Source organism: Hylobates moloch, unplaced genomic scaffold (assembly GCF_009828535.3).
Source record: "Hylobates moloch isolate HMO894 unplaced genomic scaffold, HMol_V3 SCAFFOLD_7, whole genome shotgun sequence".
In the NCBI taxonomy this organism is placed as follows: Eukaryota; Metazoa; Chordata; class Mammalia; order Primates; family Hylobatidae; genus Hylobates; species Hylobates moloch.
The window spans coordinates 64,929,504-64,946,471 of NW_026652282.1; the positions used below are offsets into that span (position 1 = coordinate 64,929,504).

At 37.1% G+C, this 16,968-nt stretch overlaps 1 protein-coding gene across 4 annotated transcripts in view; it reads left to right on the plus strand.

Moving 5' to 3' along the window:
* Positions 1–6,522: 6,522 nt before the first annotated feature.
* P2RY10 (P2Y receptor family member 10) overlaps positions 6,523–16,968 on the plus strand; it is a 23,609-nt gene continuing 13,163 nt past the window's right edge. Inside the window, exons 1-3 of one of the 4 annotated variants that reach the window (XM_032757219.2) lie at positions 6,651–6,664; positions 8,980–9,028; positions 11,191–11,399. Coding sequence is in view for 1 of the 4 variants with exons in the window: in XM_032757217.2 (XP_032613108.1) it covers positions 8,991–9,028 (38 nt within the window). In the remaining 3 variants the exon portion in view is untranslated. Of the gene's footprint in view, positions 6,665–8,979; positions 9,029–11,190; positions 11,400–16,968 lie in introns of all 4 variants that reach the window. The other 3 variants (XM_032757217.2, XM_032757221.2, XM_032757218.2) reach the window with 3 other exon arrangements.

Consider the following 16,968-nt stretch of genomic DNA (forward strand, 5'->3'; position numbering starts at 1 on the left):
TCTAATTCTGAGATGAAAGTCAATGGTAGCTTGATGGGAATATCATTGAATCTATAAATTAGTTTGGGCGGTATGGCCATTTTCACGATATTGATTCTTCCTATCCATGAATATGTAATGTTTTTCCATTTGTTTGTGTCCTCGCATTTCTTTGAGGGTGGTTTGTAATTCTCCTTGAAGAGGTAGTTCACATCCCTTGTAAGTTGTATTCCTAGGTATTTTATTCTTTTTGCAGCAATTGTGAATGGGAGTTTACTCATGATTTGGCTATTTGTCTATTATTGATGTATAGGAATGTTTGTTGTATTTGCACGTTAATTTTGTATGCTGAAAGTTTGCTGAAGTTGCTTAGCAGCTTAAGGAGATTTTGGCTGAGATTATGGGGTTTTCTAAATACACAATCATGTCATCTGCAAACAGACAATTTGACATCCTCTCTTCCTATTTGAATAACCTTTATTTCTTTCTCTTGCGTGACTACCCTGGCCAGAACTTCCAATACTATGTTGAATAGGAGTGGTGAGAGATGGCATCCTTGTCTTGTGCCAGTTTTCAAGAAAAATGCTTCAGATTTTGCCCATTTAGTATGATATTTGCTGTGGGTTTGTCATAAATAGCTCTTGTTATTTCTAGATATGTTCCATCAATACCTAATTTATTGAGAGTTTTTAGCATGAAGGGGTGTTGAATTTTATTGAAGGCCTTTTCTGCATCTATTGAGATAATCGTGTGGTTTTTGTCATTGGTTCTGTTTATGTGATGGATTACATTTATTGATTTGGGTATGTTGAAACAGCCTTGCATCCCAGGGATGAAGCCTACTTGATCATGGTGAATAAGCTTTTTGATGTGCTGCTAGAATTGGTTTGCCAGTATTTTATTGAGGTTTTTTGCATCAATGTTCAACAGGCATATTGGCCTGAAATTTTTTTGTTGTAACAACAACAACAACAACAAAATACAGTGTCTCTGCCAGATTTTGGTATCAGAATGATGCTCATCTCATAAAATGAACAGTTTTCTGTTGAGATTAGTAGTGATAGTAACAAATGTGATGTATTTGTGATACTGTATGGTAAACTTTGTCAACATTTGCAGAACTCAGTGAACCAATATTCTCCAAAAGACCAAAGCATGTTGTTATCAATAATGCACACTTAAAGGATCATTCAAAGTACAATATAGACAAATGAATTATATTGAAATAGAGTAGAAAATGTTCACCAGTATGTTTTCAGAATCCACATTGCTATTATCGTGTAAAAAGCTACTACTTATCTAATTTTGGTGTGGTATGAAAGAAAAATTTGTATGTTTTTCTGAAAAGGCTATTAAAACACTCCTCCGTTTTTTTATCTACATACCCATGTGAGGCCAGATTATTCCCAACATTACAACTAAAACAACGTATTACAACAGAATGAATGCAAAACAAGATATGAGAATCCAACTATTTTCTGTTCAGCCAGATATTAAAGAAGTTAGCAAAAATGTAAAACAATGTCACTCTTCTTTTATTTTGGTAAATTTGTTATATTTTATAAAATAAGTTATTTTTATTAACATGTAACAAATTTATTATTTTAATAAATACATGAAGCTTTTTAAAAAATTGACATCAATGCCTAATATGGTAAATATCAATAGATATAACCCACATAAACAAAAGCTCTCTGAGATCCTAAATAATTTTTAAGGGTGTAAATTGCTCTGAGACCAAAAGTTTACTTATTTGAGGAATGCTGATTTGGACAATCTTTCATTGCTTGTCAGTGCCTAAAATTGCAGACGGTTAGAATCTAATCTTCTGTGTTTGTAGTGCCCTCTTCCTAAATACTTTTTTCTGTTTTAGTATGAAGAGCCTACTCTGATCACTTTATTTTGTAAGAACAGGAACCCAGAGGGTCTGGAAGCATACCATATCCTTGAGAAGAATGCTGAACAAAAAAGCTAGTAAGGGAAGATAGGGTGCAAATATAGTCTTCACCTATTCCACTGTTTTCTCAATGATCAATCCTGGTGACACATATGAAAGTTAATAAGTCTCATAGCACAATTCCTGAAGTGTGAAACTGAGACAAGAGATCCCATTCTTTGCCTTATTCCTTGGCCTCTTGCTCATTGTTTATGGCTTTGACTAAATGGGCATCAAAGAAATCACCTAGAATTTATTGAAATCTCATTTTTCTAGTTAATACACAGCACATTGACCCAAATGGCCAGTTATTTGGCTGAATAAAATCTTTTCTTATGAAAATTTTCTGAAACACAATTCATTAAAAATTTATATTATGTGAATCATTTTCCTTGTCAAGATTATAGATTCTTCACAGGGGCCCTCAAGAACTGGCCAAGTGGTAAACTTGTCTCCAGAACAAGCCTCTGGGTTTCAGAAAAAAGAACCTCTCTTCCAGCTACAAAGTATGGTTTTCTCACTGAAAGAAGATATACTTCATCATATGACTCAAAAAAAGTCTTAATGGAAAATATGCAAAAAACGAACCCCTTGAAAGATTTATTTATTCCTATTCGTGAAAAGTCATTTCCTCTTTCATTTTACTGATTACAGTTTTAAGAGCTCTTTGAGAAAAATATTTTCTGGAAACTACCCTCTATTTTCATTCTTACAGTCATAGTCCCAATCCAGGCCCTAATTACCTCAAATGTAATGGTCTGTTCTCTAAAAGAGATCTTCACCTCCTGTTTTGCCCCCTCCTGCAATCCATTCTGTATACTATTATCTCCGTGATCATTCAAAGAATAGTAGAAAGGAAGCAGGCTGTTGAGCAAGGCACATATGAGTTTGAATCTTGCCTCTCCCACTTCCTTGTTTGCAATCTTTGAGAAGTTAATTAATTTCTCTGTGCTTCAATTCATTAACGAAGAAAATGGGAGATAATATTAGTCCCTACTCCATAGGATTGTTTGATGAATTAAATTAGATGATGTGGGTGAATTGCCTAGAATGGTGATAGGACATGGAAAGTACTCAGTAACTAATAATTTTATTTTCCCTCCTCCGACTCTGTTTATATCCTTTCAATTACTTCCTGTATTCCATGGCTTCTATACTTTAAGACATTTTTGCAGAACTCCATCCTCCAAGCTTCTTTCCCTCTGTTTCCAGCATGCCTTATGGGTCAGACAAAATCTTGTCCTCACTTTCACACAAACAGTACATGTTTATTCTACACGTTTATTCTCCATTCATATCCTCGGCAATATTCCTTCTCTCTCCTGGAATCTCTTGCCTTCTCTACTCTCTTTAAATTTTCTAAACTGCAGACACTCAAATGTTTCTCCACAGATTTTGTTATTTGCATACCCTCTATAGTTTTGTGGGGTTTTTGTGTAGTTTTTTGTGAATAATCACAGTATTTAAAATTTAGTTACCTACTTTAGCCTCCTTTTAAGAAATATTATCTAAGAAATAATATATTTGTATGGCTAATTTTATTATATTTTAAAGATTTAAAATAAATGTATAGCTTTAACTTTTTAAGCTTTTCTTTGTACCACCTAAAATACAAAAACCTTGGTATGTCTCCACGAGGACATTTTATTCTCTGGGAAACACTACTTAAAGCAAAACTTGCCCATCAAGAAAGGACCAGAAAACCTTCTCCAACAGATTTAGCCCATAGTTAATTTATCTTCTTAATTTCCACACAATTTAATAGTCAAGTATATACTGTGCTACATTTTCTAACTATTTTATGAATAGTTAACTTGTCACATAAACTGTAGACTCTTGGAGGATGGGAAACATATTTTTTGTTTCCCAAACCCAGCCTTCCTCCATAGCTTTGGAGAGATTTCTCATTGTTGTAGTTCATTAAGTATTTGTTAAAAGATTAGTTTTCAAAAATGCATAGGAATACTCTGCAGATATATAATCAGACATGAAAAACTCTTGAAGGTATTTTACCTAAAGCAATTTAGTTTCACTAGTTCTAATTTAAAAAGACTTGAGGTTCACAGTTCACTCTGTCTTTTATTTTTCATTTTTGGTTTCCACTAATGTTCCAGAAAGGACTGAAAGTTATTTCAAAGGAAGAATGTTATAAGAAGATAATATAAGTTGAAGTGGATAAAAAATAATAATGACAAAATTGGCAGAGACATAAAAATTGAGATATGATAAAAATGAATGCCACAAAGCACACCATAAAAAATGTCCACACTTGCTACCAGTAGATTCTATGTTGCTTCAAGATTTTTAATCAGACTTTGTAAAAAGAGACACATGACCAATTACAAAGTCAGTATTCATAAAAATAAAATTTAACCATTTGCTTAGGAAAAAATCTAGCTTCTCCTCATACTAAATCATATAGAGCTCTAGGGTTACCTAGGAAACACAATATATGGTAATGAATAACATCCTCAACAATAGCTATCACTCCTCATTTATTGATACTGTTAGAGAGAATTAAAAGCCTTTGAAGCGCCAAATCATAAACTTTCCCCAGCCTATGGAAGACATAATTCATCATTTAAAGTAAACTTTGATGACATACAGAAGAATAAGGAAAGAATTTAGAACTATTGGTAAAATAGTACAACTGCACTACTTTTAAGAATCTTATAATTAGGGTACTTATTACTTGGTTTTAGTTTATAATGATTTGTAGACCATAAGTCATACCTAGTAACAAAAAGACTTTCTTCTAAAAGTTAATTGGAGATAACTGTTAGGTTATCAGCTTGCTTTGTTTTTCCACAGATTTGTTCATTATAATTGTATTAGTTTGTTTTCATGCTGCTGATAAAGACGTACCTGAGACTGGGAAGAAAAAGAGGTTTAATTGGACTTAACAGTCCCATATGGCTGGGGAGGCCTCAGAATCATGGTGGCAGGCAGAAGGCACTTCTTACATGGCGGTGTCAAGAGAAAATGAGAAAGATGCAAAAGCAGAAACCCCTTATAAAACCATCAGATTTCATGAGACTTATTAACTACCAGGAGAACAGTATGGAGGAAACTGCCCCCATGATTCTAATGATCTGCCATCAAGTCCCTCCCACAACACGTGGGAATTATGGGAGTACAATTCAAGATGAGATTTGGGAAGGGATACAGAGCCAAACCATGTCAATAATTAACATTCAAAATTTACCTGAGTTAAAGTTTTTCTTCATTTGAATTGAGACACTGACTTCTGGCTTTATTTTTCTTCCCTTTTTAGGGTCAGTGACAGAAGAGGCTGCTTGCGTGCAAGACAGAAATGAAGTAAACTGGTAGGCTTCCTTCTCACGATGTGAAGGTTTTGTCTGTGAAATAAAGTTGGGATGTGGTGATGATAGCCAATTGTAAGAAAAGGATTTCTTGTATTTCTGGATCCCAGGGTTTGCCTTCAAAGCTCAACAGGTCTGGATATTTTTGTTTGTTCAGAGAAGAATCTTACCCTAGGAAAACTGGCTCACACTAACCATAATGAGGAACAGAACTGCCAAATGGACTGAGATGTGTGTTGGCCTGTCAGTGTATTCTCTTTTCAGTAGGGATGTCAATTCAGAAACCTAAATTAACAAAAGATAGCAGCTTAATAAACATTTGAAATCAAAATTAAGAAGGGGATTGAAAGGCTAAACTTGTTTCATTTGACATACATCAGCCAGGATGATGCCAGTCTTCACAAGTTATGACATTTCCATCAATCATCCCAAGCTCTTAGTTTCCAATACTGTCAGCTTCTCTTTCCCTTATACGCCAACAGGGGTTTGTGCTGCATTTTAAACCTTGTTTCTCAAAACTACTCTCAGACTTAGTAGACACTATAGTCCTCAAGTGTATGATCTTCCTGTATTCACATAGTTTTGAAGACCCCATATACATTGTACATAAATACCAGAATTTTAGTACACTGGAGGGAGACCCTGTAATCAATAATGTTCATTTACTTGTTCATGCATTCTTTGAGCTTTTGTTTATTTATTAATTCCCATATGTATTCATTCAACAACAATTCATGAAAATGCCTTGTGCTGGACAAGTTGGGAATACAGATATGAATCAGACATGATCTTTGCCCTCAAGCAGTGTGCAGTCTAGTAAAGGGATAATAAATACACACAAATAATGAAACTATGTGTTAAATTGTGAGCCTCGAGATGAAGGGGTTGGGAGAGGGGCACTCCAGATGGAGGGAACATCTTAAGCAAAGGTACTTCTACTGTTTCTAATTTTGACTTGTATTTTTTAGGTTTCCTCAGCCTTTGCCCTTCAGGCTTGCACAAGCTGTAGCTTTCCTGTTACTAGGTAAACACTCTTTAGATTTGCCTGAACATTTCATCTTACCATGGAACCTACTGGAATCAGTGAAAATCTAGATATGTCGGTTGTCAAGGAAGGAGATAGGGTGCGGAAGGCTGTTATATAGCCATTGTGTGAGTATGCATAGCCTCTGACTCCCTGCTATTTGAATTTCTCTGCACCAATGAAATAAAAAATAAATAAAATTTGAGTAACGTCATTTGCTCAAGGGACTTACCTTTCATTTGTGCAAATAAGGTTTCTGTGGTGAGACACCAGATAAACTCAACTTCCTCTTTCAACAACAAATGTGTCAGTTATCAGCAGGATCCATGCCGCCAGAGTAAAGCTTTCTACCCTTCGCTCCCTGTAAAGAAACAAGAGTGCTTATCCCAGCTAAGCTCCAGGGTAAGTTAATGCCTAGCACCTGATGATTGGTGGTTTCATGTGGGAAGACTGGTGTGATCATAAAGATCAGAACAGAGGTGGATATGGGGTCAGTGTCTGTATTAAAATTGTCACTGGTTTCTCGTCTCAGACATCTTACAACAGGAGCAAAGATAATTACCGTTGAGTTTGACCAGAGTCCACGTTAATGCCATCAGTCCTCTTCATTTATGCCAGGAGCATGGAGTCTGTGATGCAGCTCACTCTTTGATGAGGGCTCTTTATAGAGTGGGACCAGAGAAGATGGCACAAAGCGATAAGAAGAGTATATTCAGTGAGACTCATTGGGACAACTTGACATATTCAGCCAATAAAAGTCAATTTAATTTTTTATGGTGTATAATTTATCTAGCTGCATAGTGAAGGAAGACTTTTAGGTATAAAATCCTTGCTTTGGAGAATTTAGCTTTCAGAGATACTGAGACAAATAGTAGACAGCAGGATAATAGATTCTGGGGGCTGAAAGGGCCCGTAGAGATCCAAATTCCTCACAATACAGTCAGGGAAACTGAGAGCCAGTGAAGTGAAGACACTTAGGTTCACTCAGCTTGTTAGTGGTATAGGTGGATCTAGGACCTGTGTCTTTAAACTCATGTTTGCCTTGTCCTACAGCAGTTTGCATCTCCCAGAGAATGCTGTAAACTTATTTGTGACCCTGCCATTTTTTAGGTTAGGAAAGGAGAAAATATCCCAGATGACTTCAGAGTCTGGTCAGAGTGATTCCTTGATCCTTTGAAAGCTAATTTTGACAGAAGTTCAGCCTTACTGGATAGCAGAGCCCATGAGTGAGGCACTCATTTTTTCAATTATTATTGCTATTACTCTGAATACTAGCACCTCTCTCCTTCTGAGCTAAGATGACTAAATCTAAAGGAGACTTTCAGCTAAGGAGTCCCTGAAGGGAGACTGTGCCAAATCATTTGGAACCAGGATAAGGCTGGATAGAATGATACCAGATTTGGCTGTGCTTTCCAGGGGAGTAGGCTCAGTTCCAAGAATCCTGCAAGTGAGAATATTTTTATTTCAGTTGTTGAAATAGATGTGTGGAGTCATTATGATGTCTATTAATTGGAGAATCTATCTCTTAGCAATTGCAGCACAGTAAAATTAATCACTTATGAAAGTAGATGATATGCAGATATACTGAGGTGGAAAATGGTGTAAACTATAGTCAGAATCAGATCACACATTTGAGGCAATTGTTTTTGCAATGGTTCCTGTTGAACACAGATTCTTTGGCCAAATGCAGTTTATTTTGGGGCTCAACTGGGAAAGTTGTAGAGTTCAAGTTGTACAGACTACTCAAATCTGAAGACACCAAATGAATAAACACATTTATGGGTTGTTTTGGTTTGAAGTAAGTGAGTTGGGGTTTTAAAAGACAGGCCAGCCTGCTGGGCTTGGTGGCTCACACTGTAATTCCAGCACTTTGGGAAGCCGAGACAGGTGGATCACCTGAGGTCAGGAGTTCGAGACCAGCCTGGTCAACATGGCAAAACCCCGTCTCTACTAAAAAATACAGAAATTAGCTGGGTGCAGTGGCAGGCACCTGTAATCCCAGCTACTGGGCAAGCTGAGGCAGGAGAATCGCTTGAACCCGAGAGGTGGAGGTTGCAGTGAGCCGAGACTGTGCCATTGCACTCCAGCCTGGGAGACAGAAGACTCTGGCTCAAAAAAAAAAAAAAAAAAAAAAAAGATAGGCCGCCTATCTATACTATAGCTCTCTGTCATGGCTCAAGCAAAGAGAACAGAGCTGTTTATAGTAAAATGAGACTTTCTAAAAGTTCTAGCAATCAGGGAAATGGCTTCCCAGGGGTCTATGATTTATTTTAAAAGCTTTTGGAAAAAAGGTTTATTTATTTTTCAGATCAGTATATTTTGTGGGGAAGTTTTCTCCTAGTATCAGTTCATATACGTCACAGGTAGAGTGATAAAATAGATAGATCAATACATAAGGAGTCAGAAGTCTGTGTTATAGTTCAAGTTCTGCCAATGACTGGTATGGCCTTTGGTGAGTTATTTCATTTCTGTGCGTCTCAATAATATCATCTATTATAATGGGAGAGGGCTTGGAATAGATGGTTCCTAATTTCCTTCCTAGCAATCCAATGATTTGATTTAGGCTGTTAGATACCTAAAAATAGTTAAATGTTATGGAGTGGTGAACAATGGGGCCAAAATAGGGAAATCTATCTAGAGAGGACATTCTGGAAATGTAGTTCAGATCTCCAAGAGAACTGAGTATCCTTTCCCAATTGCCATTATATTTCTTTCAGGTAATGTTATCATGAGAGCTTCAACTTTTAGACCACAGGCAAATGCTTTGTAAGTAATTTCCCTTTTTTAAAAATGAGAAAATGCAAGAAAAAAGATAAAACTTTCTGAAATCTGATTTCCACAGTGACAATGACACTCAGTTGGCATTTCTCAATCTTTTAAAACCAAGGTTCCCTTTGAGAAACATAAACATTTCACTACAAGGTTACTGTGAACTTGCCTTCCTAGGGACCAGACCCTGGACTTGTAGAAAAATCTGCTCCATCACATTGACATTTTCCAAGTACTAAGTGCCCAACAGTTAAGATTTTGTAGATCTGTACTTTCACAGTTTGTATTGTAGAAACAATAATGACATTTTTAATTTTGTTTTCCAAATATATTTGTTATAATAAGGAATATGTTTTATCAAGTAACACTTATTTTCTACCGTTTCACTTTAAAAATTACTGCTCTAGATATTCTAGTCCTCTGCTACAACTACACTTCTTAGGGGATTTTCTAAATCCAGAAATGTACAGGATCCAACCAAAGGCCCTTGGAGATGACCCTGTGTACAAATAAAGAGGAAATGAACTCACATTTATTTAATACTTATTGGGTATCAGACATGAAAATAGGTAATTTTACACACATTTTCTTTTTTTCATTTCTATTTCAATATTTTTTGAACTACAAGTCTTTTTTTCTGTTGCATGGGTAAATTATATAGCAGTAAATTCTGAGATTTTTAGTGCACCCACCACCTGAGTAGTGCACATTGTACATAATGTGTAATATTTTTATGCTTAGCCTGTCTCACCCTCCCCCTTCTGAGTCTCTAGATTCCATTATATCACTCTGTATACCTTTGCATAATCATAGCTTATCTGTCACTTATAAGTGAGAACATCTGGTTTTTTATTTTTCACTCCTGTGTTACTTTACTTAGAATAGTGGACTCCACCTCCATCCAAGTTACTGCAAAAATACATTATTGCGATCCTTTTTGTGGCTGAGGAGTATTCCATAGTGTATATACACCGCATTTACTTTAGCCACTCATTAGTCAATTGGCACATAGATTCATTCCACATCTGTGCAATTGTGATTAGTAGGATTGCTGTATCAAATGGTAGATTTACTTGTAGCTCTTTAAGGAATCTCCATAATGTTTTCTGTAGAAGTCGTACTAATTTACATTTCTACCAGCAGTGTAGAAGCATTCTCTTTTATCCACATACATACCAGGATCTATTTTTTTTTTTTTTCACTTTTTAATAATAGCCATTCTTGCAGTAAGGTGCTATTTTATTCTGGTTTTAATTTGCATTTCTCTGATGATTAGTGATGTCGAGCATTTTTTCATGTTTGCTGGCCATTTGTATATCTTCTTTTGAGGAATCTCTATTTATGTCCTTTGCCCACTTTTTTTTTTTTGTGAGACGGAGTCTCGCTCTGTCGCCCAGGCTGGAGTGCAGTGGCGCGATCTCGGCTCACTGCAAGCTCCGCCTCCCAGGTTCACGCCATTCTCTTCCGGGACTACAGGCGCCCGCCACCACGCCAGGCTAATTTTTTTTTTTGTATTTTTAGTAGAGACAGGGTTTCACCGTGGTCTCGATCTCCTGACCTCGTGATCCTCCCGCCTCGGCCTCCCATAGTGCTGGGATTACAAGCGTGAGCCACCGTGCCTGGCCGTCCTTTGCCCACTTTATAATGGGATTATTTCTTTTTCTATTGCTGACTTGTTTGAGTTCCTTGTATATTCTAGTTTCTAGTCCTTTGTCAGATGCATAAGTCTGCAAATATTTTCTCTCATTCTGTGGGTTGTCTGTTTACTCGGATTATTATTTTCACACACATTTTTCTTTAATGTTCAAAACAAATTATGTGGTAGGAACTATTCTAATTTTACAAAAGAGGAAACTGAAGCCCGGGGATATGAAGTGAATTGTTTCAGGCCAGAGAGCCAACAACTGAAACATGATATGATACCAGGTCTTCCAAAGAACATGATTATTTCCACCCATAAAATGCTGCCACAGCTGCAAAAATGATATCTATTTAGGCCACCTTCCTAAATGATTGAAAATCCAATACATATTCATGCATGAAAGTTCAAATTCAAACTTTAAGGTGTTGTTTTGTTAATGGTCTAATTGCTTTAATTCATTTTAAGGATAAAAATAATTTTCACTTCCTCTAACAGAAGAAAATGTCTATACTTGCAGAATGTGTCCAAATTTGCGTGTATCTGATGTCAACCAGGCTTATTTGGAGTTGATGTAGATTTATTCAGGAAACAGCAGAGTTTCCAATTCTAGCTGCTACTCTTCGGTTCTGGTTGTAAGCGGCTGAATGAAGAACACCGGGGTCATGGAGATCAGATTGGCTTGGATGATTCGTGTGAAATTTAGTGGTTAAAAAATAAAAGAAAAAGGTAAGATGAGGCAAAGCAAGTTAAGTTCCCAGATGACATGTAAAAGTTATCCTCTAGAGAGTGGGAGGGGCCCCCATCAGCAACTTTTTTTCTCTGTTTAATTTTTAATTACCCTCCCAGGATGACAAGCCCACAGAAGGGCCTCAACATCAAATAAAATGGAGAAGTAAATTTGATAAACATGTTTACATAGTGGTGCCAGTGACTTACTGATGAGTGGTGAAAAGACAGGGAAGATTGAGACTGAAGATTTATGGAGTTGGTACCAGCTGCATAAGTGGTGGCAGTGTCGATGGTGATGATATTAGTTAGGGATAGGGTTCAGAGGGGGAATTCTCATGAAATCATGCCAATGAGAGCTAGAAGGGAGTTAAAGGTCATCTAGTTCAAATCATATTATTTTAATAATGAGGAAATGAAACTCACAGAAGGGAAAGAGAGTATCAGAGCAGCACAAAGAGTATTTAAATATTACTGAAATCCAAGTGTCTTAGCTACAAATCCAGTACACTTTTCTATATATTATACTGCTTTTGAGTCTTCTGTATCCTACAGCAAGTCTTGTCCCATTCAGATCACTCCTGTTGTAAAGAAATTGTTCCAGTACTTCTATCTACAGATTTGTTATAATTTGAATTCATAAGCACAACTCCATAGAGAACATTGGTTTTGATATAATCCTATCCTGACACCTGGTGGGCAGCAATTTGCCATATATGCATAGTGCATATGCATAAAACTGCTAGAACTAGAAACGAAAACAATAGCTTTTTTATCTCTGAGGAACAGTCTTATCGACAGAAATACCACTTTAAAATATGTTTCTGTCCATATAATAAGTTATTCAGCTAAAAATAATTTTCGCTTTCTGGGCTTATGAAAAGCCTTATTACAGCTGAAATCATAACTCTGACTTGCAGAAAGTCACTTACTCCTGCTGAGACTCCATTTTCTAATCTGGAAAGGAGTATAATAGTAATTAACTCAGAATTCTTACAAAGATTAGAGGTAACATGTGAATAGCACTTAGCTAGTTACTGACAGGATGTGGAAATTTCCTCACTGGGACTTAGGAAACTAATATAAATTCTGATGCCATAATAATATAAGCTCACTTTGGCTGTAACTTTGTGAAAACCACAACGTTGAGCTAGTTGGTTGGGAAGAGCAGCTGCTTTTGGGTAGATGAAATTAGTATCTAGTAAGATTTTGGGCCAGTTCCAATGAATCATATTTAAAGACCTTCCATACCTTTGTATTCTGAGAAAACATTTAGTTATTTCCACAAAATAAAGTTTTCGGTGATCAAATTCCTAATTAAGCTTAAGGGATTCCTGTTGGATTTCAAAAAGAAAGCTGGATTGCCTTCTTTAAAGCTCTTAGGTGTTCCGTTTTCTTAGACTAAAACCTTATTATTCTTGCTTTGACCACATTTTCTTCAGTAGCAGAAAGGAGAAAGATTATGGCTGTTGTTTAGGAGAGTGTTTCATGGGAGAGACTTTACAAGTAAAAATGCCTAAGGCTCTGCCAATATGTGCCTATGCTCTGTAGTCTTACCTTTTCACAGTGCAGCCTATAAATTCAGTAGGAGTTCGAAGAAGAGGGGAGTGTGAGTAGGGTTGCCCGATGTAAGGAAAAAATGGGAGTTGAGATGCGATATTGAGACAGAAGTAAAATATTGACCTCTGAGTTGGGCTCCAGGTAAAAAAGGAATACGATGGAGTTTTAGTCATAATTTTGTGCCATTTTTATTATCAGGAACATCTTTAGAGCCATACTTTGATTTTTGTTTTTTTTTTTTCCATTTTTTCTTCAACTTTTATTTTAAGTTTAGGGGTACATGTGCAGGATGTGCAGGGTTGTGACATAGGTAAATTTGTGTCATGGTCGTTTGCTGCAAAGATCATCCCATTACCTAGTTATTAAGCCCAGCATCCATTAGCTATTCTTCCTGATGCTCTCTCTCACCCAACAGCCCCCAACAGACTCCAATGTTTGTTGTTTCTCACCATGTGTCCATGTGTTCTCATCATTCAGCTCCCACTTATAAGTGAGAACATGTGGTGTTTGGTTTTCCATCCCTGAATTAGATTGCTAAGGATAATGGCTTCCAACTCCATCCATGTCCCTGCAAAGGAAATGATCTCATTCTTTTTATGGCTGTATAGTATTTAGAGACACACTTTGTAAGTGAATCCTGTTATTTCAGAGATGGTGGCTGATTTTTCTGCTTTTCTTATTAGATTAAAACTCTATGCTGGTCATTCCCTTCAGGATTTGGCACTCACCAACATAGCCTTCTTTCAAGTGAAAAGGCATCTCTTTTAATGGTCTTGACCTTTGGAATAGGAAGCATGTACCCTGGACAGAGCACTTCAAACTAGAGGTGCCAGGAGTAATTACTTCTGTAAGGCTGGCATTGGAGGCACTGGGAATTCTATTCTCACCTCTTTCTGGGTAATTCAAAGCCACAAAAGTACTGACTGAAGTGAAGTTGTGGGGACATGTATGCAACCTTGAAATGCATTAAATAATGGATATAAAGTGAGGAAAAGGAAAAAACTGGTGTAAACCACTATGGAGAGAAGGGCAGGAAGGCAACAAAGAGCTAGGATAAGGTGCGTAGACAAGAAAATTACTTTGGGAGTTGGAGAGACTGGATGAAAAAGATCTAGCTGAGAGTGTAGAAAACCATGATTTTCTAGGAGTGAAAGGGAACAATCAATGAAAGAGAATCCTGAGGGAGGTTAGAAGAGTGTGATAATTCATCTTGAGCAACAGGAAGGACAGTGTGTTGCGAAGTAAGAAGAGTGCAGCTATAAATAAAATTATGCGTGTTAGGAAAGGACAATAGATGAAGTTGATTTCTTCTCACCTAATAATCTCAATTTACTCTTTGAGCTGAGGGCTAAAACAAATAGTCTTCTGAGAAAAGTGGTGGATGGGGAGCAGGAGAGAGAGGAAGAAGCTTTAGCAGAATAGTAAAGGGGCTGATTAGCCACCATGGGAATAGGAGAAGATACTAATCAGGTTCATGCAAAAAGAGGGTAGAGGAAAATAATCTTGGACTGGAGATTATTAATTTCCACTTGTGCCATTTCAAATACACACTAGTATTTTAACAGGATAATTGAGCCATTTGGATAGTAAGAAAGAAAATGTGCTGTGGACTTAACCTGGGATTAGGGCCTTGCCAGGCTGGTGCAGCAGGAGAATGGAGAACAAAGAAGTTCTGCATTCTTGTGTAAGAGTGGATAATTTGGCCAACTATTTAATCTGGGTTAGACACAGGAGGAAATAAGATGAGGGAGGGTGCTATGTGAGACTAGGAGAAATGGAAGCATTAGATATTGAAGGTTTCTGGAAATGTATGGTGCAAGTTAGTATAGTGCAATTTGTAGTGAAGCTCTGTCATTATGTTAGAGGAAGAAAACCATTTGAAGAGTTAGGAATTGATGAGGGTTGGCAGATAGTACAAAATTGAAAAATACTGGAATAAGAAATAGGTTAATGGATGCAGATTATCAGCAGAAGTGAATGCTGTTAGTTGCTGCATATGAAGTTGCTTTGGAAAAGTGCAAAACTGCGATACCTTTTTTATAACATTTCACGTTTTATAAATGAAATCATCTTTGACTCCTCAAGCAGTCTTCAAAATTGCTCAATTCCATATCTGACTTTTACTTTAAGTTCTAATCTAATAGGGTGACCAACTATTCCCTTTGCTTTGGACTGTCACAGGTTTAGCACTGAAAATACTATGTCCCAAAAAACCCTCAGTCACAGGCAAACCTCAACTGTTGGTCTTCCTACATACTCCCAAAGTGATTTGGATTCCCTGTGTCCCATTTCTTCAATTCATCTTCCACATAGTTGCCAGCGTGACCTTTCTATTTTTTTATTTATTCATTTTTAAAGTATTATTTGTTTTTGAGACAGGGTCTTGCTCTGTCACTCTGGCTGGAGTGTAGCGGTGCAATCTCAACTCACTGCAACATCTGCCTCCCCGGCTCAAGCGATCCTCCCACCTCAGCCTCCTGAGTGGCTGGGACCACATAGGCCCGCCACCGCACCCAGCTAATTTTTATATTTTTTTGTAGAGATGAGGTTTCACCATGTTACCGAGGCTGGTCTCAAACTCCTGAGCTCAAGCGATCCACCCACCTGGGCATCCCAATGTGCTGGGTTTACAGGTGTGAGCCACCACACCTGGCCAGCAGCCTGATCTTTCTAAAACACAAGTATGGTGATATCGCACCTCTTTACAGAATCCTTTGATGATTCATCATGAAGTGCATTTAAAATCTTTCATGACCCGGTCCCATCTACCTTTATAGTCTCTTTTCCCTTTCACTACCTTCCTTCAATCATACCTCCCATTTCACCCTCCTCACCATGTTAACCTATTCACCAGGTGGGATAGAATTATTATTTTTCCTTTCGATATATCATTCATTTTTATACTTTGGGACCCTTGGATGTTATTTATCCATCCCTGGAAACCTTTCCCATCTTTTCTTTTCCAAAATCCTGCCCATTCCCAAAACTGCTTATTAAAAAACCGACTTCCAATCTTTCTGTTCTATGCAGGCTTTATTTCCGCTTCCACAGAAACGTCTTTGTTACCTCTTTCATGAAATGTTTCTGAAATCCGTTATGGTTAGTTACTTACGGCTATCCCATGTGACTGTAAACTTATTGAAGGCAACAACCATGGATTAGTTTTCTCTGGAATTTCCCATTCCACTCCATCATCCTTTGCAATTAGCATCTAGGACACACACATAGCAGAATGTCTACTTGGATGAAATCACAAACTCTTAAGATTCAGATGAATTATACTAATAATAACCAGTAAAAACGGTCATGCTTATGGAGAATTTTTGAAGAGATCAACTTGACCTTAGCTTTTAAAGGTTGCTAGGATTTAAAGAGAACAATGAATAATTCAGACAAAGTGAGGTTAACTTTATCTCTTCCATCAGTGGCAGAAAATGGGGACAGGAGTGGAGAGAAAAATAAAGATGGTGGTGAGGGAAGAGATAAAGTTAAAATTTACCTCACATTTCCTGAATTATCCATTGTTCTATTTAAATCCTATATATTATCTTTAGCAGCTAAAATAGTACTGGTATCTCTCCTAATTAATTCACAGGAATGATGCTGTGCCAACATGAGGGACTCTCATCACCTGTGCCATTCACTTCAATTGTTGCTATTCAATGATTGTGATGTTAGAGATTTTTAAATGTTACCCCTTTGGGGGCCATAGGCTCTTGGCCCTCTCAAGGTTTGCTACAAAATCACTGGCATGAGGCAGATTGATTAATATGAGATAAGGAATACAAATTTATTTAAAGTATATACACATGAGCCTTCAGAATGAAGACTCAATTTCCCAATAGGTAAGAAAAGCTTATATACCATCTTGAAATTACAGAATAAATGTGAACTCAGAGTATGTTCAAAAACAGTTTTTGGTGGCAAGGCAAGTTATTGGAGGAAGGAAGTAAGAGGCTTGGTAACAGAGTTGGCCTCGTTATAGATGAAACCTCTGTCAGAGAGAACA